This window comes from Emys orbicularis, chromosome 16, assembly GCF_028017835.1.
Source record: "Emys orbicularis isolate rEmyOrb1 chromosome 16, rEmyOrb1.hap1, whole genome shotgun sequence".
Taxonomy (NCBI): domain Eukaryota; kingdom Metazoa; phylum Chordata; order Testudines; family Emydidae; genus Emys; species Emys orbicularis.
In genome coordinates this window covers 26,888,790-26,911,231 of record NC_088698.1, presented here as the reverse complement: position 1 = coordinate 26,911,231, position 22,442 = coordinate 26,888,790, and the positions used below count along the sequence as shown (strand labels likewise).

General features: G+C 41.8%; 1 protein-coding gene across 1 annotated transcript in view; it reads right to left on the bottom strand.

Moving 5' to 3' along the window:
* Nucleotides 1–21,931, bottom strand: part of SETD1B (SET domain containing 1B, histone lysine methyltransferase) — a 65,314-nt gene extending 43,383 nt beyond the window's left edge. Inside the window, exons 1-6 of the mRNA XM_065417632.1 lie at nucleotides 21,709–21,931; nucleotides 21,360–21,514; nucleotides 20,835–20,933; nucleotides 20,110–20,380; nucleotides 15,377–15,489; nucleotides 10,877–12,052 (exon numbers count right to left, since the gene is read on the bottom strand). Coding sequence (XP_065273704.1) covers nucleotides 10,877–12,052; nucleotides 15,377–15,489; nucleotides 20,110–20,380; nucleotides 20,835–20,933; nucleotides 21,360–21,514; nucleotides 21,709–21,781 — 1,887 coding nt within the window. The 5' untranslated portion in view covers nucleotides 21,782–21,931. The remainder of the gene's footprint in view (nucleotides 1–10,876; nucleotides 12,053–15,376; nucleotides 15,490–20,109; nucleotides 20,381–20,834; nucleotides 20,934–21,359; nucleotides 21,515–21,708) is intronic.
* Between the last annotated feature and the right edge of the window lie 511 nt (nucleotides 21,932–22,442).

Here is a 22,442-nt window from a genome sequence, read left to right as displayed (position 1 = left end):
GCCAAAAATATGAGTCAAAAGCGTATAGACACTAAATTCTTTGGACCATTTAAAATTATGCTATCAGATCAATAATAAAGATCCGAGTGCATCCTTGGTGTTGTCCAACTGAAGTCAATTGAGTTCCATCAGGGATGAGTCTAGTCCAATAGCTTCTCCTTCGCCCAACAAAATCTTCATCCACGTTAATAAAACTATAGATTTTTAACAGCTAAAATCTTTTAAATCTTTTACATTTTACTCTATATGCCACCCCAAGGTTGTATTTTTCTAATGACAATGAAAACCGATTACTGTAAGGCCTTCAGAACAGGTACTGTCATCTTTGCATATGTCCCCAGTACCTAGAATGTCATGGGCAGGACTGGAAAACAAATATCCAGTAGTGAGAAAGATCATTTTGGTTTACAGCAAGTTTCACTTTCTGGTTCTCCTGCACTAGGCTGCGCTGCTTGGGTTGCAGACAATGCAGTGGAGTGTTTGTTGAAACAAAAAACTGTTTCCATTGGAATTTAAAAGCAAAAAATCTGTTAGACCTCAGTCCTGCGATGGGGCTCTGCATGGGCAGGCATCCACATACATGATGCTTTTGAAGGATCAGACATAAGGGTGAGACATTCACACAGCACTTGTTTAAGGAAACATTTCTAACGGACTTAGGTTTTGTAAAAGATTTTTGTATTACAACTTATTTTTTAATCTAAATTTGTGGCCATCTCTGACTGGACACATCCCTTTTAAAAAAACAAAAATAATGTTTGAACAAATTCAAAGATGGATCCCTAGTCAAAATATACTATTTTAACCACATTTTCCTATTACTACAATGTATGACTCTGTTCAGCTTTTCCTTACATTTCACTTGAATTTAAAGGTTTTGGTTCAGTACTAAAGATCTTTGTATTTTCAGAGTTATTTATGTTTTAGGCAACATACAAAGCTCATATCACGATAACAGGTTTCTGTGTTTTTTGCCCATATTAACTCCATGTTCCCACCAAAACATGCAGTTGGACCCCATTACCCACAACATCCTCCAGCTGAAATGGATATATTTAGTGACTGCACAGCCACAGGAGATGAATGGTGCACAACCCTACAAACTATTTTCCAAACATTAACTTAAACCTGACCTGATCGAGTCTAAAGCCTGCAGCAATATCACTAGTGTGCTCTGGATTAAAGTTTAGTGGCTGGAAAAAACACCAACCACCTGGAATAATAGTCTCTGCAAAAGACTTTGGGAGAAGGGGAAGCTGTGAGGAATCTGGTTACCAAAAAAAAAAAAAAAAAAAATCAGTCTGCTTGTTCTAAAGAAGGAGTCTTTCTTCATTACTGTAGTAACTACATTTCGATCCCATATAGTCATGTGAAAAGAACACATTTCTTGAACAAAAACACAGTTATGCGATCCTTGTCCTGAATTATATTAAGCTTTCTCCAGAAAGAAGTGTAAGAAAATGTCTGACTGTCTCTCACTCCCAGGCTACTGGTTAAAGCTGCAGACTCAGGACTCCTGGGTTCTTTCTCTAGCTCTGCCATCAACCTACTTCATGGATAGTAGGTAAATGAGGAGAGCTGCTGGTCAAAGAATCATGATAAATTGTATTTATCATATGTTCATCACCTCCACAGGAGGTATAAATCTACATTACATCAAAATGAACACACCAAAATCTGCAAATGAAACCTAAATCCCACCAACAAAATGCATAAGTCAAAATACAAGAATCGTAAAATGTGAAAATTGGCAATTTTATTACAGCAGTGTGACCCTTTTGCAACCAAGCCTCCAAACCAGGAGAAACTCTGCCAGCTCCAGGTTCAAACAGAGAAATGAAACCTAATGGTTTCATTTCCTTCTCTCATTCCTGTCTCTGTGCATTGTTCATGCTGTCCTTTATGCATAGAATGATCTCAGGATCCCAACCCACCAACTTCCCTTAACTGAAATCACTCCTAAAAATTCACTTTTGCAAAACCTATAAGTGATTTTACTATAAGTTAGGGGAAGAGAACATTAAAAAATCCAACTCACCATCTCTAGATTTCCTAGTGCATCTTGACTTTTATGTGCCAGTGTTCTACACTGTAATCTTTTCAGAACAGGCACTTCTTTATTTTTGTACATTCTAAAGTACAATCACATTGCCAAGGCTAAACAAATAAAATTTTACAAATACTAAAACTCTTTTTTAGGCCTCCCAATCTTTTATAACACCTAAAGCAAAAACTTATCCCTGGATGGGTACAACATTTACAAAAGATCAACTGGTAGTTTTATAACAAAACCTGAGACAGCAGTCTGGATCAAACGAGTTCTTGTGCACAGGTATGACACACATGGGGTTTAACGAACTCACTGGTTTCATTTTGGGTTTTGCCTTTGCTGCACTAGGTAGAAACTAAGCCCCAAACCGAAAACCAAAATTAATGGGGCGCAATCATGACCTGCAGCTGACGTGTACATAAGTCCTACTCATTAACTGTTTTTTTTTAGGGAACATCAGGGAAGGCAACAGCAATTGAACATCTGAATATGCACTAGTCAATCTATTGCTCTGTGTGTGACAGACAGACAGGGCACTCTGAACACAGAATACAGTGGCTTCTCGGTTTTCTTAAAAATCACTGAGAGATTAATGCTGGCAGCAGACAGCCTAGCACAATATGTCAACAGCAATTATTTTCTCAATATATCTATAGATTACCTAATACACTGGCATGATTTTTCAATGCCATTCATTTTGCCACACACTGTTACCAAGTAATTTGTTTGCTTTCACTTGGTCACTTTCCACAGCCACCAAGTGCTGAGGACAATTGGGCATATAACTAATCGGAGAAACTGAAGGAATTCTTGGGTAAGGTATATATTATTATCATATGAAACCTCGCCACGTGCATTTATGAGACTTAAATATCCAATAACATCACAACTAATGGTTGGACTTTGATGGGAACAAAGGTCTAGAGAAAGTACTATTTACAAAAAGCAGAAATTAAAATGCCAAAAATAACAATCAAGCATTTTTAATAAGCCCCTATGATATTCTGGGGCTAAGTCATATCCAAACCCTGCATAGGAGCACAAGAGGAAAGGGAGGAGAAGGCAGCACAAGAGTCTCCCCCACTAATGTCCTTGTACAGGAGTTGGTCATAAGGATCAGCAAGGTGTGCTGGGCACAGTCCTCCTCCGGCCCCCTTTACTGGCAGGCTGATTCTAGTACCAGAAGAACAGCTCACACTGCTTTGTGTCTATGCATGGTCACATCTGTGAAAAGCAGGATTTAGACATATGTAAAACAGGGACCATTCACCAGCTATTGCGTTGGTCATAAATCCCTTGAGGAGCAAAGTCTCTGTTTCCTGATATTATCCCCTGTGGGCCATAGGTATTTGACAAGTGGCAGGGCCACAGCCTCATTCCTCTATACCAACAAGCAACTCTAGCTGGGCGGTGAAGGACTGCATGTTGCATCCCTGGAAAGGGTGACAGAGTTGCCATTTGGGGCATGCTTCTCTAGGAGGAATGCTGGTGGATGGGGACTTGCACTGTATAATGGTGCACCTCCACTCTGTCTCTCTCTCTCTCTCACACACACACACACACACACAGCCTTAAAAGCTGCAGTATGACCTTAGAGTATGAGAACTTCTACAGATTTCACAATGCAAATTCTGAGCAGTATTCTTACTTATTATTTAAATAGGAATAATATATAGCCATTCCTTTAAATGGCTGAAAATGTTAAGAAAACCACATACGGTAAAACTGTGAGAAAACTGAATTAAAAGAGGATATATGACCAGCAACAGTGATTTATAAAAGGGTATGAAAATGTCACTTATATTAGATATGCAAACTTTAAAAGCCTCAAAGTCCTAGCATGACACCAGACAGTGAAAGAAGCACTGGACCTCTCAACCACAACATGCTTTCTATTTTTCAGTCAGACTCAAAAGCATTTCACCATTTCTAGTTTTGTTACTAACAAGACACGTGTTCCTTTGTTCTTCTGTTTCACTATCAGGGCTATGTATAAAAATCTAGTGAAATATTTCTTCATTTAAAAAACACGTTTATCCCTGCATATATGTATGTATGAACGCAATACAGTACTTACATAACCAAACTGAAGTTCTGACCAGTCCTATGTAGTTCTACTCTGAAAAGTGACTGTAAAAAAATGCAATTCCGGGTTTGTCATCTCCCTTCAACTCCATATCCGATGTGCTCTGTTCAGAAGCAAGTTACTATTTTCCTAACTACCCGCCCTGCAAATGCAACCAGGTATGTGAGAATCAAGTTGGTCTCTCTCTCGCACCATCACCAATAATATGGATTCTACAGAGCAAATTATGACTGAAGGTAACAATTGTGCAACTCCTTTGCCTTCAATGAAGTTTCGTAGAAGGGACCAACTGGAAGTTAGAAAACAAATCCAAGACTGTACGAGGAAGAGAGCCCGTCCATTTCAGTCTCTTAGCCGTACTGGCTCTGCAGGCGTATAAACCAGTAACAGCTCATTTTCATCACTCAGAGCAGCAGACAGGACACCAAATCCACACAAAGGTTGAAATCCTGCGCTGGACCTCCAGGAGGCTCTGGGGGAGGGAAAAGGTGGCTTTCGTTTAAGCAATTTTTGCACCCTCAGAATTCTGCACTGCTTCAGGAGCCAGCGCAGCCCCCAATTTACAAGAGCCTCGAGAGGGCGGCCTCTGGTTTGCTCTGCAGCCTGGAGCAGTTCAAAATTCCCCCCCCTAGCACTTGGGGGCATGAACCTGCCCCTAGCATGCCCTCTACCCTGAGGTTTAAAGGGTGGTCAGGGTACTGAGTGCCTGTGCCAGGATGGGGGTGGGAATTCTCCTATGGCCCTTTTGAGGGCTATTTGAGGTCCCTATATGCTGCTGCGGTGGCTCCTATCCTAGGGTGACCAGATGTCTTGATAATAGGGGCTTTGTCTTATATAAGCAACTATGCGCACAAACACCTCGAGAAAATAGTGCCCCGATTTATCACTCTTGCTATCTGGTCACCCTCTACACAAGAGCAGAACCTGTCCCAAGGAGCACATTCAAATAAAATGATTATACATAGTCTGTTTTTACAGTAGACTCACACTTGGAAATGAACAGACCTCTGAGGATTTGAAAAAGACAAATGTAATGTCCTGTTTAAATAATCTTTTAATGGATTTGGGCATTTGCCTTCCCTTGAGTAACCTTACACTCTTAGGGTCCAATCCTCCAGTAACAATGTCTTCTATGAGGCGCTTTGTTTGAGTAAAAAATGACAGAACGGAATCCATAGTTTAAGTAGTTCTCTCTCACTGCTTACATTGCACAAGCTTGGCATAAGTGACATCATGCACATATACAACAGAGCTACTGTGCCAGACTCTGCTACACTGACATTGGCTGGCTGCATAGATGGAAATTAATGGTCACAACATGTACCTATTTCTTGAATTTCGATTATGAGCAGGTTCTGTGAAGCATGATCGCATTCTAGAGACCTCAGAGCTCAGGAAAATGCCTGTTTTATTTGAATCACACAAGGTGTGTTTATGAGAATGGGCAATAAGTCACAGGTCTCAGGGTTTTTTCATCTTTAATTAACACAAAGAAATTCAGTGCAACTTTCCCACACAACTACCCCGTCCAGAGACGATGGTTCCTATTCTAGCTGTAAATGGGGTCCCAGGTGCGCATACAAATAATGCACATACATAACAGTTTGCAGAGCTATTTATGGGCATGAGGGCTGAGACACTGCTACTGTGGAAACCATAGCTCTGAATTTCCTGGCTCTTAGGTTTTAAATTCTCAGCCTCAATGTGCATTTACATTGCTTTTTGCCTTGAATTAAAACTTCTGTGCCTTACAGAAAAGGATACGGCAGAAACGTCCAGCCTCAACAAATATGAACCGAATCACTGTGTATTTAAAGGATCCCCAAGCAGTTAACATATGATGAGCCAGATCATGCCCTGGGTTGAGTGGGAATGAGAATGGGGAAAAGATGACATGGGGAGGTCTCTTCCGCCCCACTCAGCAGCATTTAAGGATCTTAACCTTTTGAACTATAGACAGGGGCGCTGGTTCTTGCCTGCACAGTGCAGCATAGCTCCAAAAAGGTATGGGCCACACTCCCTGATCAAGAGATAGCTTCCCAGGCAGCTCATGCATCCTTTTACAAAGGAGCAGCAAGGCGTGGCTGGCTATGAGTGCTCCTGTGGTCCCCCTTCACTGGCACAATGGTTCTAGTACTAGAAGCACAGATGGCATTGCTCTGCTCCCCTGAACAGTCACTACTGCGAAAGGCAAATTTAGATGGACGTTTAATAGGAATCCATTCAACAGCTACTGAAATGCAACCAACTCTAGGGTGCGAATATAGCTGCTGTTTGACAGCACACAACTCTCTGCAGTACTTTAGAACAGGAGGGGAGGAAGAATGCCATATCCAGTTAAAACTGAGGAGGGGAATTAGGGAGGTAGAATGGAACTGGCCTGTCTGATATTTTTACAGAGACAAAGTGAGTGAGGTGAAAGAGAAGTTTTCGAGCACACACAGCTCTTCTTCAGGTCAGCTCCATGGTAAAGTTTCCGAAGTCTAGGCATAACTACGGAGGAACAAAAGCTTAAATACATTTAAACATGTAGGGCAAATTCATCCTGGATGGAACTCCAATGACTTCAGTGGAGCTTAACTAGGGATGAATTTGGCTCATTTCAGTTTATGCTGATCTATAATTTTAGATGTAGAAAGTCTCTACAAAAAAAATATAAAATAAAGTAACTGCAATCCTGTGATGACACATTTCAGCATCAACTGACAAAGAAAAACTGTGCCACCGCATTAAAACAAAGTTTGCTCTTGGAGCTGGTTTCATCAGCAGTTTTTAGGTGTCCTCAGGACAACTGCATATTATGTAATCTCCATTTGTGTCACAAAACCCTTTACTAAAACTTACAGCAAGTAAAGTACAGAGCAGAGCAACAGCCTCCTCATTATTATTTCCGAGGAGTCCTATTTTCATTATCATCTTAGGCATTTATAAGGCACCCGTCACTCTGGTATCTAGGTGCATAGGCAATTTACAAGGACGGTTGGTAGGATGTTGATCATCAACATAAAAGTATTTCCTAATAAGTGAAGTGCTAATCGGATGACATTCTTATCATAAAAAAAAGCTGCTTTAAAAAAAAAAAGACCCAAAGTCTTCATATGCTGGAACACAAAAGGCACCATCAATATAAAACAAAGTGACTTGTTCTGATACTACCATCCTCCCCAATATGCATATGCAGGGCCTCTTCCTGTAGCAGGCCTCAAGCAAAAACAAGACCTGGCTCAAGTGGGATGTCAAAACATCAAATGTTACATATTTAACTCTTGTGCTTCTGAAACCCCACGCAAAGATTTTTTTTGTTTTTAAAGAGCTTGATATGATTACACCTTCCTCACTGTCACTCAGTTAGGCAGGACAAAAGGTTTTTCTCAGTGTTACCTATGGAATCTTGCTAAAATAAAATTTTAACTAAACTCTATTTCACTGCCCCAGTTTTTGTTCCCGAACTCGAGACTACTTTGAATGAGCTCTACAGGTTTTCTTAAATTCTTGCATGTGCTTTTTGTAAAGGATCCCTTCCTCCTGCCCCTTTCCCCGCAGCCCACATTTCAACTCCACTTTAGGCTCTGCTTCTTAAGCTTCCCTTGGCTGAAAGAAAGCAGCTAACAGGACTTTCTTTGGAGCCCATAATCACTATCCTGAGATTAGCCATGGGTAGGTGTTGCCAATAGAAGCATGGCATTCCCTTTCTCAGAGCCAAACACACTGCCAAGCTCAACGAGTCAGGCCAGATCCTGGAATCAAACTCGGGTGTCTTGCAGAGTTAATGTGGGATCAGCCTCACTCTCTTCATTTTAACCTCTGCAATTGCAACTCTGGGTTTCCTGCCTTTATGCAGGGTACATGGTGCTTTCCCTAGAGAACAAGAGTTACTGCAGAACAGCAATTCTGAGGTAAAGCCAAAACCTGCTCCCACTGACAAAACTCCCATTCATTTTGGTGGAAGCAGGATTGGGCCCATGAAAAGCTGCGGCCACCTTAAACGAAAACTTCCCTGCTACCTTTTTTGGGGGTATTATTATTACAAGTATTGAGACGTCACAGTCTGCGTGTTTACAGACAGAGCGTGCACTCAGACTGTACATCAATACACAGTCGGACACTTTAAAAGCGAATTATGAAGGAAACAGAGGTTCCAAGTATCTGCCCTTGATTGCTTCTTTAAGACACAAAGATGGCTACCACGGGCCCCTCCCCACCCAAATACTAATTCTGGCTCTGCTCTTCCCCCTCACACATTAGAAATACTAGGTCCTGGCTTCCCTGTTTGCTGAAGGATTCTTTGAAGGACTGGAGCTGAACAGTAACATCACAATAGGCTGATGCCTGAGCTGCAGTTTTCCCAGCCCAAGACTCAGTACTCCTTTCTGACTCACTTGAAGTTTGGAAAGCTACAGCTCAAATTTCAGCCTCTGGTGGAGTTGCTATTCAACTCCAGTCCTTCAAAGAATCCTTCAGCAAAAGGGAGGGTAGCCAGGACCTAGTTTGTGGAAAACTGGGAGGGGGCGGTCACTGGGGGGAGAGAAGCAAAAAAGCACCCAGCCCACACATCATAAAGGAGCAGTGAAAGGCACATACATTTTTTTAAATGCACTGGAATAGTTTTAGGGTGATTTGTAAATAATAGGAATTTCTGAACAAACAGCTCTAAGAAGAAAAAAAAATAGAATACCTTTTTGTAAGAAGACAACAACAGCAGGGAGAATAGGTTTTGAGATACTGTTAGCAACTTTTTGACTTTTAAATAGGCTTTTAGAACGTATTCCGTTTTGTGCAACAGAACCGTGAAGATGAACTTCTGACAATGATATCTCGTTAAGGGAAGACAAGATTAATCACAGGCTTCAACTTCTGCACATTGTTGTCCCATGTTACAATCTGTTAATACAATATACCGGGAACTCCTCTGAGGCCAGTAAGGGACGTTAACATTGCAGTTGTAGAAAGTCCCTGACCCCAAACTATCACAGTGGCATTCGTCCAATTTTTAAAATGTGATGAAATGCTCGTCGTTAGAAGAAAGCAGATTCAAGCCCATAATGCCCAACAGATCATGCAGAGTTTCCATCTGTGAATAAGCTAGTCACAAAACGTGGGTTTTTCAAAAATATCCTCTCTCAATCCTGCAGGGCCAGTCTTCTGGTTTAAAACCCACTTCCCAACCAAGACTGGGGCGTCAAAGGAAACATGTATTAGAGAGTATCAGAGGGGTAGCCGTGTTAGTCTGGATCTGTAAAAAGCAACAAAGAGTCCTGTGGCACCTTATAGACTAACAGATGTATTGGAGCATAAGCTTTCGTGGGTGAATGCCCACTTCGTCGGACCTCTCCAGTCATGTTACCAGAGGGGTGGAGACTGGGTCAGCCTATAAAAAGAATGGGGGCACACCAAGTGGTTGAGCTGCTTCTAAAGCAGGGACGGCAGTGCTGGTCAAGTTCAAAAAGATTTGAACATGTACTTACTTACAAAACACACACAAAGTATCGGTCATCATTTAGGCATAAAAAATAGATCTGAGGAGAATGTTCCTCTTAGCCTTATTTAACATTTTAAAACGTGTGATCTGATGATTGTAGTGCCTTTCAACCAAACAATCCCAAAGCATTTTGCAAACCACAGATGCACAGGAATGCTGCACCTGCTCCTGAAATGCAGCCACTTCTAGGGTGGAAACACAGCAACTGTTTACTGGAGCATGGAAGTATTTTCTGCCAGTTTAATTACAGAAATGCTTTATAAATAAAGCAAATTATCTTTTACACCGTGTTCACTTATTAGACAGAACCAATCTAGAATACTAGATGTCTCCCTGAATGTGTTTTTTTCTTGTACTCAAATTATAATAATTTCATCTGCTTGAGATCCTGTTATAAACAGTACTGAATAGAAGGGTCAGGCACTTGTGTAGATATATATTTTGACTGTCAGTGACATGTTATACTGGGACCCAACTGTACATTACAGTATGTTACTCACATTTGTTTCAATTGAAACACCAAATAAAACACCCACTGCAATGCACTCTCTGTCTGCTGGCAGCATTCCATATAGTTACGCTCCTGAAGTCCTTCATCCCCAAATGCTCCATTAGAGGCAGCAGGCTGTGCTCTATTGTTGGAAGACTCAGTGGAACACATCCCCAGTAGGTCAGTTACCTCTCGTCTAAATCGCTTAAGGAAAGAGTATGTTAGAACCCAACAACTGTTTCCTGTTCACACCTGATGGAATAAACAATTTGACAACTACCAAAGTAGATGTATTTTTTAAAAGGGACATCAGAGCTGGCAAGCGGAATTGGACTGACCGCTCTGGTGACTCAAAAATCTGTTGATCCACAGGACAGTAACTGCATGAGCAGTGGTAATGCAAATTTCCTCAGTCTCACCAATAAGTTTCAACCCTAAGCTGGAATGAGCACCACCAAGATGGAATTCAGTTTTTATGGCCTATTCAATCTTAGAGCTCCCTACGTGAAACTACCAATTACAGGGGTTGTCCTTGAAATAGGGATGCCTGTTAACCAGGAACCGGACTAAGACCGGTCACATGTCACATCTACCCCATTACCAACTCCCTGAGTCAAACCTGGTTAAAACCACCTGGGCTCAAAAAACAACAACAAACAAACAAACAAAACCACAGCAGTTTCTAAAGACCACTTTTTGAATAGAGTACATGCTCCACCTTGTTCTAGTCACATAGACATTCGTGTAGCTTATCTGAATTCTCTCTCTTACCTCATCCATTTTTTCTGATGTTGGTGTCTGGTCACCAGGCAGCATTTCTTTAGTCTCCGAAGTCTCAGCTTTGGATGTCCTACTCAGCTGATCAATAGGAGTCATACTGGCCTCTGACGTTCCTCTTGAATTCTGACTCAGAGGAGCTGTCCCAGGGATTGGTTCGTCGTCATCAGAATCTGGTAACGGTGTTGGACTAATGTCCTCCAAGCCAGTGCTGGAGGGACGTGAGGATGGGGTTTGAGCTCTATAACTGGGCTGAGAGTTAGAGCCATACAATGGGATAGGAGAAAGCTGGGAGGAGGAGGAAGAGATAGGGCTACCTTCCATTCGGATCTCATTGTCTGAATCATGTTCGTTGAGAAAAGGTAACTTTGTTCTCTGCTCTTTCAAGAGCATCTCAATCCTTGAGTCTAAACTGTTATGCTGCATTTCAGACTCCATGGTTGGGGTGCCAGGTGTCTCACTCCTTTCTGGAGTCTGAGAGAAGGATGCTGTACTTTGTTCGGTAAGACAGTTTGACTGTGGCAGGGATGGGAGTTCCTCCTGTTTTTCTTTCACAGGAACAAAATCAATATTCGTAGCAACACTACTTTCTACTAAGATCTCAGCTGGAGGTGGTGCAGGTCTCCGGTACTCAGTGTCTCTGGAAGTTTGGGGATACTGCTGTTCATCAGATGGGGGAAATACAGCTGGTGCTTGGTATGGAGAGAAGGCAGATTTATAACTTGAAGAACCAGAGTGGCTCAAGGGAGGAGTGTGAGAATATTGTACTGGCTCTTGCTGATGAGACTTGAACGTGCTAAACTGATGTTCTGACCCTCTGTAAACACCTGCCGAGTTATGGACATAGTGATGTCCTGGTCGTCTATTATAGGCATCTGTAAATTTTGTTTCATGTCTCCTGGGTTTATACCCAGAGTCCTGTCCGTAATGGTAAGATGGTGTCGTTTGACGACTGGAATAGGTTGAATCTTGGGAAAACGGAGTCCCCAGTCGTGGGGTGAGTGGGGTTCCTTGGGACTGTGGGGTATACTGGCTATACGAGTTTGGGGTGTCTTGCCGACTGCTGGAATAGGCTGTATCATGGGAAAACGGGGTGCTACTGTTTGGGGTAATGGATGATCCCGCAGAAGAAAGGTTACTGTCTTTCAGACGTTTTACAGAATCAGTCAACTATAAAAAATAAAATAAAAGTAAATAATAGATATAGATATATACACACATATACATTCAAAACCTATTTGTCTGATTTTCTGAGAAGCTGAGCACCAAGACTTCCAATTGACTTCCATGGCAGTAGTGGGTGCTTGCAGCTCTGAAAACCAAGTCATACACAAATAATTATCCGTTAAAATATGTAGGCAGTTATTTTGGTTTTAAAAAAGTCTGTAGGAGAGGAAGTGAAGGAAATGGGCAAATACTATTTATTCTTTGGCAGCAACGTTAAGGTCAAGAGAATCAGGTGAACATGAGACATCAAGAATACTGAAAATAAAATAAAAAATTCTGTCAACGGTTTCTGAATGTAACTAGAGAAGAGAATGGAAGAGTACCATTGAAACCAAAAGATTAAGACTGTTTTACACAGTATGAAGGGACCCAAGTAGCTAGTTTACATATCAGACCATATACATATCAAATCAGACCATATACATATACACACTGGCCCCACACCTGCAATCAGTTCCACATAGTAGACCCGTATGCAAGCACAGAACCTGTGGAAGTCAATGGGGCTTTGTGTTGGTCTGATTGTCGGCTCAGACCCCCGATCTGCCCACCTGCCACATGTTAAGCTCTAGCAGAAGAGTCAATCTATCTACTATATGTAAAGAGGTTGTGTTTGAACTGCAAACAAACAAACAAAAATTAAACAGAAACTTCACAAAGACACATGATCAGGTAGAGTGTTTCCAGCTATGGAATCTAAAAACTAAAAAACACGAACCTCGCAGAACAGCCAAATAATCGATCTCAATGAAATTTACTTCAAAGGCACATTGAGGGGTTTATCCAAACAATCCGATTAAAGTTTGAAGCCAGTAACAAAAAAGAAAGAAAGAAAAAAAAAATCCCTCAAACAATGATGAGTCATATCAGCATCATGCCAAAATCAATGTTCAGTAATGTAGATAGGCAGCAGAGAGTTACCCAGTCCAAATCCCTTTCAGATCAGCAGGATATGGCCTGAGCTCTAACACAGCAACAACAAAAAACAGAAACAACCAACCAAAAAACAGAGAAGATATTACTGAGGCCGCAGTGAAGTAATAGTTTTTAAAGTTCCTATTTAAAAGTTATCTGCTACTTTTTTAATTAAAATTCACATTTCAGTGGCTCCACAGAATCATCGCCACTGTCAGGTTTCGTGCAGCACCCAACTGTCTGATACACTGACACAAACACACTTACAGATTTAGTTATTTTTTGCATGGTATGGCTGTTGCAGACCATAAAGATTTGGCAGTTGAACTTTCTCTTCCTCACTCCACCCTCTCCTCCAAAGGTTACAAAGGCAGCTTAGGTCATACTTACTCCTCCTATAATTAATTTATGTATCAACTCCCTGGGTATTTGATTGCCTGCAGGTGAGAGCCAAGAGCGCACTCCCAGCCAAGGGCAACATAAAAGCCAGATCCAAAGCCCACTGAAGTCAATGGGAATTTTTCCATTGACTTCAATAGGCTTTGGATCAGGCCCTGAGTGAGGGAGGGCTCTAAGGAGGGAGTAGGCAGACCAGCTAACCTTTAGGGCTGAAACAGGGGGAGAGGAGGCAAATCAAGAAATTTCAAGCTACTCTACTGGAATTACTACAGCACATTAGCAGTGTCTTGGGAGAATCTGGTAGATATTAACTGAAGGAATCACCAGAATTATCGTTCTGTGGGTCACCCCAAAAAAATTCAGTTCAGGGTAATATTGTATAATAAATTGCAAGACCTTTAATCAACAATAATGGTGGTGACTGATGTAAACAAAAAATGATGAAGCAATTAGAGGTCTCATTACTAACTGTGAAAACCAACCCACAATAGTGGACGTGTACACATTCATTTTGGATCCTCTGTAACGAGGCAATAAGTACAACCCTGTGAAGTGCCGAGCACCATCCACTCCTTCTGAAGTCACTGGGAGTGGAAGGTGCCCAACATGGGATGCTCAGCACGTGGCAGGACTGGACTATCTAGTCAAATCACAACCTCTTTCAGCTCCACTCTTCCACATTTAAGGGTGACCTGCTGAGGAGGAAATGAGGCCTCTTTATGATGGAGAAAGATGACCTGAAAGGTTTTGCTTTGAGGGACTTTGGAGATTCGGGGGGGGGGGGGGGGGGAACAGTTTGGTGTTCACATTCAGTATTCAAGACTTGTCTATCTGGAGAACTAGTGAAATGAGGATATAAGAAGAATCAAAGAGAGAGAAAGGTGAGCAACTGAGAGGGGGGAAAAGATTTATAGCTACAATGTTTAAAACTATTAAAGCCAAAACTTCCAAACCTGGATGCCTCAAGTCGGGCACCTAAATCCATAATCAGACTCCTACATAAATGTGGACAGAAATCCATGGGAGCGCAGGGTGCTCAAGACCACTGAAAAAAGTCAGGCCACTTTTATTTGGAAGTCTATGGCTCCAAACCAGCAAGTGATTGCACACAGAACGTGGGCCCATAAGAGTCTCTCTAATTTAAATGGAGGTCCGTGAAGAAGCAGGTGACTGCCTGTCAGTCAGTTGCAAGAGAGTTGTTTACACAGACTACTACTTAAGAGCCAAACTTTAGACACCCCAGTTTGGAACTTCTTGGCTCTGTTTTTGTTAACCAAGTGATTCCAATGACCATTTTGGAGAACTGATGTGTCTTTAACAATGACACAACACCTCTATTCTTCATTTTAAAAGGTGTGAGGAAAAAATCTCAAACGCATGAGACAACCTCCTGAAAAACTACGGAGGAACCAGGATGGGCATTCCTGATATTTTTAAAGAGAAAAAAAAGCAGAAAAGATACCCTAACCTTTAAAATTCAAAACACACATCTTTCCCATCTTCTGGCAAAAACCTAGAATAACCTTTAAAGTGAAAGAAAAGAGGACAAGTTTATCCTTGCAAGTCACTCCATGGACTTCAACAGGGGGACCCGATGGATGGATTTGGCCCGGCATCCTTAATTACAGAAATTACTAAAGTTTCTTGGATGCATTTAGTTGGTTCTGTATATTTATAACAGGACACAGATCACTCAGACACAGCGTGAATTTGCACATGACACTTATAAAGAATTAAATTTGCTCTGGCAAGTTCCAGTTATTAAATTCAACGTATTTAAATACAGATAATGAATTTTAAAGTAATTTTTACAATGTACTGACAAAACTACCCCAGGATGGAATAAAACAATACCACACGTCACGTGTTATAGGAGAATCTATTTGAATCAACCACTGTCTGCTTGTAAGTTTTTAGAAATGTACTATTAAAATACACCCAAGCAAACTGTACCTGCTGAGTTTCATTCACAGTTGGCGAGACATCCTGCTCATTGCCTACAGGAAGGGTCTGCGGAGTGTAAAGACCATTAACCAGCAGTTCATAGAACCGCATACGGGTTTCACCTGCACAAACCACAATGAAAGTTTATTAAAAAAAAAAAAAAAAAAAAAAAGCCACACACCGTACATCGAAAGTCTCTTTATTAAGCCTTCCCCAGACACAGCTAGCCCTCTTAATAGCCCCCATTTCAGCAAACATCTTTCCACCAAAGGAGGCCAGGGCAACACTTAAGGTAAGTGCCACCGTTTCTTAAAAATCTGCCGGACAAGTGATGCAAGGCGCTCCCTTCTCTGATGATGGGAGCGACCACATCTTCAACCACAGCATCTGAAAAAATGCATTAACAATAGGCCACCGCTCTTTGAGACAAATGGGAAAGGGTACCAGAAAGCATTAAAAAAATTAGCCAGGGCAGAATCCAGCATTAGTAGTTACACTTGAAACTTGATGTATATATAATTAAGGATACTGTAGTCTCTGTTAATGTGCTCCCTTGAGAGGGGTTTCTAAGTAGGCTTTTTCCCTCTTATTCTATTTGGCTGCTCTGTTTCTGTGCCATGCTTTCTGGAAAGCAGTAATCTTTTTCTTCGCAGAAGTGTCAAATGGTTTACGTGTGTCAGAACTGTAACTTTTAGAAAAGCTTCATCTCACTAAATGCAACACCAATTCTGCCAATACCTGTAGCCAGTTTAGAAGCCTTTTTCACATAAACCTTTCCAATAGAATATGAGGTGTTATTAATACAAATGAGATGCAATCGAACACAATGGACAAAATAATTATCACTTCTTTTCCAAGAAGGTTCTGGCTAACCTGTGTTTTGATGTAATGCGTATGTAGCACTTTCCTAGCATGAACATTCTAAAGCAGTGGTTTTCAAACTGCGGGTCGCAACCCAGTACTGGGTCATGGAATGTAAGGTACTGGGTCACGGCGGCTCTGGTCAGCACCGCCGACCGGGCTGTTAAAAGTCCCATCGGCAGTGCTGCCCAGTTAAGGCAGGCTAGTCCCTACCTGTTCTGACACTGCGCTGTGCCCCGGAAGCGGCCAGCAGGTCTGGCTCCTAGGTGGGTGGGACCACGGGGATCCTGAGTTGGAGGGGGCTTGTGCGCCTCCGCCTAGGAGCCGGACCTGCTGCTGGCCGCTTCCAGGGCACAGCACAGTCCGCAGTGCCAGGACATGCAGGAAGCCTGCCTTAGCACCCCCGCTGCGCCGCTGACCAGGAGCCGCCTAAGGTAAGCCCATGCCCCAACCCTACACCCCAATCCCCTGTCCCAGCCATTAGCACCCCCCAAACCCAGAGCCCCTTCCTGCACCCAAAACCCATCTCTGGCCCCACCCCAGAGCCTGCACCCCCAGCCCAGAGTCCTGACCCCCTCCTGCATCCCAACCTCCTGCCCCAGCCCTGAGGCCCCCCCAAACCCAGAGCCCCCTCCTGCACCCCAAACCCATCATCCCTGGCTCCACTCCAGAGCCTGGACCCCCAGCCCAGAGCACTGATCCCCTCCTGCATCTCAACCCCCTGCACCAGCCCACAGCCCCCTCCCACACTCTGAACTCCTCATTCCTGGCTCCACCCCACAGCCCTCACCCCTGCACCCCAACCCTCTCATTCCCCAGCTCTGTTGGGTCGCAGGCATCAACAATTTTCTTCAACTGGGTCGCCAGAAAAGAAGGTTGAAAACCACTGTTCTAAAGAATGCAAACCCTCATGCAATACTGATATCTGTGTTTAACATTCTTATTTTCAGGCTGCTGAATTCTAGTAAATACACAGTTTCTTAATATTAGACAAGTTTGTTTACTTTGAGCCTGAGCCTGCTCATTTGGCAGTCAGTAAGTTTTTCACGGATTTCAAAAGAAGCTGGATCAGACCCTTTGAGATATTTTCAGTTTTGCTTACATGCGGGGTGGGTTCTTTGTTTTTTTAGAATGTGAGAATAATTTTTTTTAAATTGAAAGTTTAAGTCAACACAGCAGATGATGTTTCTTACCGAGGGTTTTTATCTTTTTCTTTTCAATTACAAATAAAAAAAAATAAGTAATGTATAACTGAAAAAGAAATAAAATATAGTAAAAATGCACAACCTCAACGCCTGAACCTGCAGCTCACACACACATAGTATGTATTCATGTGAGTGAGTACTCCCACTTAACAGGACTACCCGAGTAAGTGCTGCAGGATCAAACACCCAATTCTCGTACATAATTGTGCATAACTAGTATCTACAAATACACTTGTCTAAAGAATCTGCTCCAGATTAAGACCTTGATCCTGCATTATTCAGATAAAACGCCCATTAAATAAATACTGCCCATCAGTCTCCAATAATGTTCGGTTTTACAACACTGCTTCACATATATAAATATTGGGCCAGATTTTCAACTTGTGTAAACTGTCATCGCCCAGTTAAAGTCCATGCAGCTATGACAATTTGCAGCTGGAGATCTGGCCCAGAGCATTTGAAATATTGAATTCACATGAAATTATAGCACTTGCCATCAATGTTCTAAAGTAGAAGTAAGTTTAAAATTAGTTTTTTTAAATAGCACATATACCTTAGCTTCCTCAATCCCCTTTTTATTCAGTAAAACATTAATAAATACTTAGTATTTATATTTTTGTTTTCACAGAGCTTTGAATTACCCCCATAGAGGTACTGAGGTAGGTAATTAACTATTATATCCATTCTACAGATGGAGAAAGAGAAATTAACTGAATTGCCTTAAGCTACAAAGGAAGTCCATCTCAGAACTGGGAATTGAACTCATGAATTCCAAGCTCCTAGTCCTGTGCTCGGACCACATGATCATTAAATACACAGATAAAACACTTCTTGCACTCCTTTTTATACTCATTTATTTTACTAAAATTTGGAATCCAATATTGAATTTTTATAAAAGTATATTTTACTACCTTCTTGAAAAGCTGAATATTGCGAATAAATGGATAAGTAAAATAAAAATTATAGACTGTTTAGCCAAAGATGTCATAAGCTGCAACTGCTATTTTTAGCATTATATTTTAACTGATCTTGCCATACCACAAAGCATTGCTGGTATTATTGCATCTTTTAAAAGAACCAAAGTAGCCACAAGTTTTTAAAAGGTTAAAATTAGAGGCATAGAGAGAGTTTATGAGTTATATGTAAAAATGAAAGTGCAATTTAAAATTAAGAAGTCTTCGTGTTTTCACCAAAGTAATTAAAACATGCAAAACCACGAACTTCTTAACATGCAGTTAACTTTCCTAGCTCTTGAACGACCACCTGTTCTAGGATTACAAAAGTGAAATATAAAATCAACAAAAAACAGAGAAAAACTCTCCAATCAGCTTGCTCAAGAAGTCTCTTAATACCTACTTTCACCCCCTGTGAATCCACTTTAATTCCCATTATTAAAACTGAAAGTGGCTTTTGCTCCAATTTCAATGTATATGTTAATCTTCCTCAAATTTCAAATCAACAGGATATATATCAATTTAAGATGAAATAGTGCTAAAAATATTAAATCCCAAAATCAAAGCATATGCATTTCACAGTCATGGTTTATTTATACTGGCAAATGATTTAAAACACTTTTCTGGGTGTTTTTACACTATTTAGGCAGTAATGTCAAAAATTATTCCATTATACTCACATAACATGTGTTACATACCCAATGTTATGTAAACACTGCACTTGAAGGTTGTTGAAACTTTTTTTTATACTTTGTATGGTTAACTGAGACAAACATAGCACTTTTTTTCTTTGAGAGAAAGGTGTTCATGGGCTCTTCCTCTTTCTTAAAGAAAAACAGTGCAACACGTGCTTCAAACTCGAATTGTCATGCTTACAGTGCAAATAAATAATAATAATAATAAAAATTACAAATAAATGCCTGTAACGTTTTGCGTACTTCGCTGCTTTAGCTTTTAGCCAGATGTTTAGAAAGGTCCTTCACTAGCATGCTTGGGGAAAAAACAACACACATAAAACAATAATAATAAGCAGAATTTTAATATTTTCAGTACTTGAATAGTTACTGCACTGTTAATTCCTATAGTACCACCATTGTGGCTCAGTCATGCTGAGGATTAAAAGTGTTACTGTCCCTTTAAGAGAGAGAGGAGACACACACACTCGCTCACTCTCACACAGTGTCAAGTGCTGTACACTTTTTACTGCCAGACTTGGGTTTGTTGCTAAGTACCAGTGAAACACCAGGAGCTCAAAAAATAGGATCCTGCTGTAGTTCAGTGTGGTTTTTTTATATATATAGTAGTTTCTAAGACAGGAAAAAACTTTACAACCATATTTCGAAGTGCATTTCTAAGCCTCTGAAAACGGTCACCAGTTTAGATCAAGGCATTTGTAAAGAGATTCTGAAAAGGGACGAGGGCGATGGCAAGGGCAGAGTTTGCCAAACCGGGTGTCAGTGTGAGTGAATGAAATGGACAGGATGGCAGCATTTTGTAAATTACAGGACTGTCTCCTAGCAACAGACAACACATTCAGCTCCACGTGACTTCCAATGGCCCAGAGAAAAGGAGAGACAGACAGAGGGGGAAGGAGCAACATTCACTTATTAGTATTTTTAATCATCCAGTCCCTCCAGTCTGGAAAAGCATCTCACTTTAAGAGGGGAGAGGGGATGCAGGGGTTGCAACTAGACAGAGCATGGAGCTAAAATCTGCTTCCCACCTTTTGTATCCAGTTCCACGTGTATGATGTTGCCCATGACTGATGTGTTGTGCAGGTGCTGGACGGCTTCCCTGGCACCCTTCACTGTGGCAAAGATCACTTTGGCAATGCCCAGGTGCTTCTTATTCTTGGGATTGTAGAGAATCTCTACTTCTTCCACTTCACCATATTTCTTGCACATGTCCGTCAGAAAGTTTTCACGGATGTTGTCATTCAACTTGGCAAAGGTTACCTGCTTGGGGGGCACTGGCCCCACGTAAAACTCATCAATCTGGAGATTTATACAAACATAAAATTAAATACAAATAATTAAGAACCAGGAGGGAGACTGGCAGCAGAAAATTAAATCATTTGGAACAGACAGACAGAGTTAGTCTCCTTAGAACTCTGGGGAAAGAAACTGTCTACAAACAATGTCACACCAGTCTGAAGAGAAATCCAGCCTCTACACTCTCAGAAATTTATAAGGAAATGGTTACTTTTTCATCTTAAAAACGTATTTTCAGCAGCTATATCAAGCATCAGAGTTCTAACTCAAAACAGGTAAACTGAGCCTATCAGACAGATGTATTGATTTCTTTATGGAATAGGATTATTGTTAAACGGTTTGCCAGATAATGTTAATAAGAATCTGTCATTTAAATGGCCCATTACATTATTGCAAACTCAAGCTCAGTTGACAGATAACAAGAATCCAAACTAAACCTAAAGGCTAGGGCAGGTACCTTGAATTTGGGAACAGAAAGCTCCAACTCCTTGGTTTTGGTCCATATTCTTCCTATCCTGGGATCTCTGACACAATCCACCGGGGCAATTCCCGAGTTCTACAAGGGGGGGGGAGGGGATAGAACACACAAAAAACATCAATAATATTGCTAGAAATTTCAGGGGGGGGAACATACCACAAGGAAGCAGGGGAAGCCTCAGGGGGAAGAGAAAAGCACACATACACACGTGTCAAATTGCAATACTGCTGGGAAATAGACACAGATTGGAACCACAGAGAAATAAAGCTCCAGGTTTTAGCTCCTTCTTGGGATCCTGACAGTTGAATACATTGTGTCAGGTGGCAGTAACTTTCGTGCCTTTTCCTCCCCTCACCCTCCAACATTTGTTACAACATGAATTATTACAGCATTAAAAAATCCCTTTCCCCCATCACACCTCCCCTAAACAAGGACTGCTAGAGAGGGGGGCGAGGTAGGGGTCTGTGGGGGGTATATAATTTATTTAAAAAACAAAACACTTACAGGCATGCTAAAATTTTGCCCATCATAACGATAGAGTTTATGCTGTCCTTTTTTCAGAGCTGGGTCAATAATCAATTTGTAACTTCTCCAGTGGTGATTTCTTTTCTCGACAGAAGTGCTGGCTTGTGTGCTATTCTCCATTCCGTTGATCCAACCTGGGGGGGAAAAAAACACAAAGTTTTTTAAAAATGTAATAAAGATCCCATTTTAAGAATCACCCATTAAACACATCAAAGCTGCGGGGGGAAAATACACAACCGGGAAGACTCTAAAATGGGGGAATTCTTAGACAACCCCTTCACCCCCGTGAGACAAGAGACAGAAGGGGGGAAAAAAGACCCAATCTCACTTGAACTCTGTTTTTTGCCATGATCTTCTGGGTGCTTGGCTTTTTCCCCTGCCTTGATCTCCTTGAAAGACATTGTGTGAGGTGGCCGATCGTCTCCTTGCAGCGAAAGGCGAGCTCCTTTTCACATTTGGCTGGTTACATTACATTGCTTTTGAAAGGCTCCTGCCTCCTTTTTTTGCGAGCCAACACATATTGTGTGTGTGCTTTCTGCTTGCTTCTCAGGCATCCCACAATACACCACTATGGAGCTCGGCTAATGGCTAACCGCCCTCAACCGAAGGCACATTCACGGCAGCTGCAGCGCGCCGCGAAGCCCCCAGCCTCGCCGAGCCGTGGCACCTCCCCACCCGAAATAAAGGGCCATGCATTTTCCCGAGCCCAGCTAGCCTCGGGAGGGGATTTTCCCCCGGTTTAATTGCATGCAGGAAATTCCTTGGAATCTGCGGGCTGCGTTTACCTTAGCGCAAACTGTTTCTAAACAAGATGGACAGAGGTGGGACAAGTTTGGGGGCACTCATTGAGCCTTGCAGGGACAGCCAGGGAGCAGCCCGGGGCACGGGGTGACTAGCTGTGTTTCTGCCCCCCTGCTACAGTGTTTCCCCGCAGCCCCACCGAGCCCCGCTGGCTCGCGAGCCGCGTTGTTACAATGTGTCCATTGCACAGGACGGGAACAAGGGGGAGAAAGTAGCAGTTTTGCTTATTAAAGGTCCTGGGGTTGCAACAGCCAATCAGCG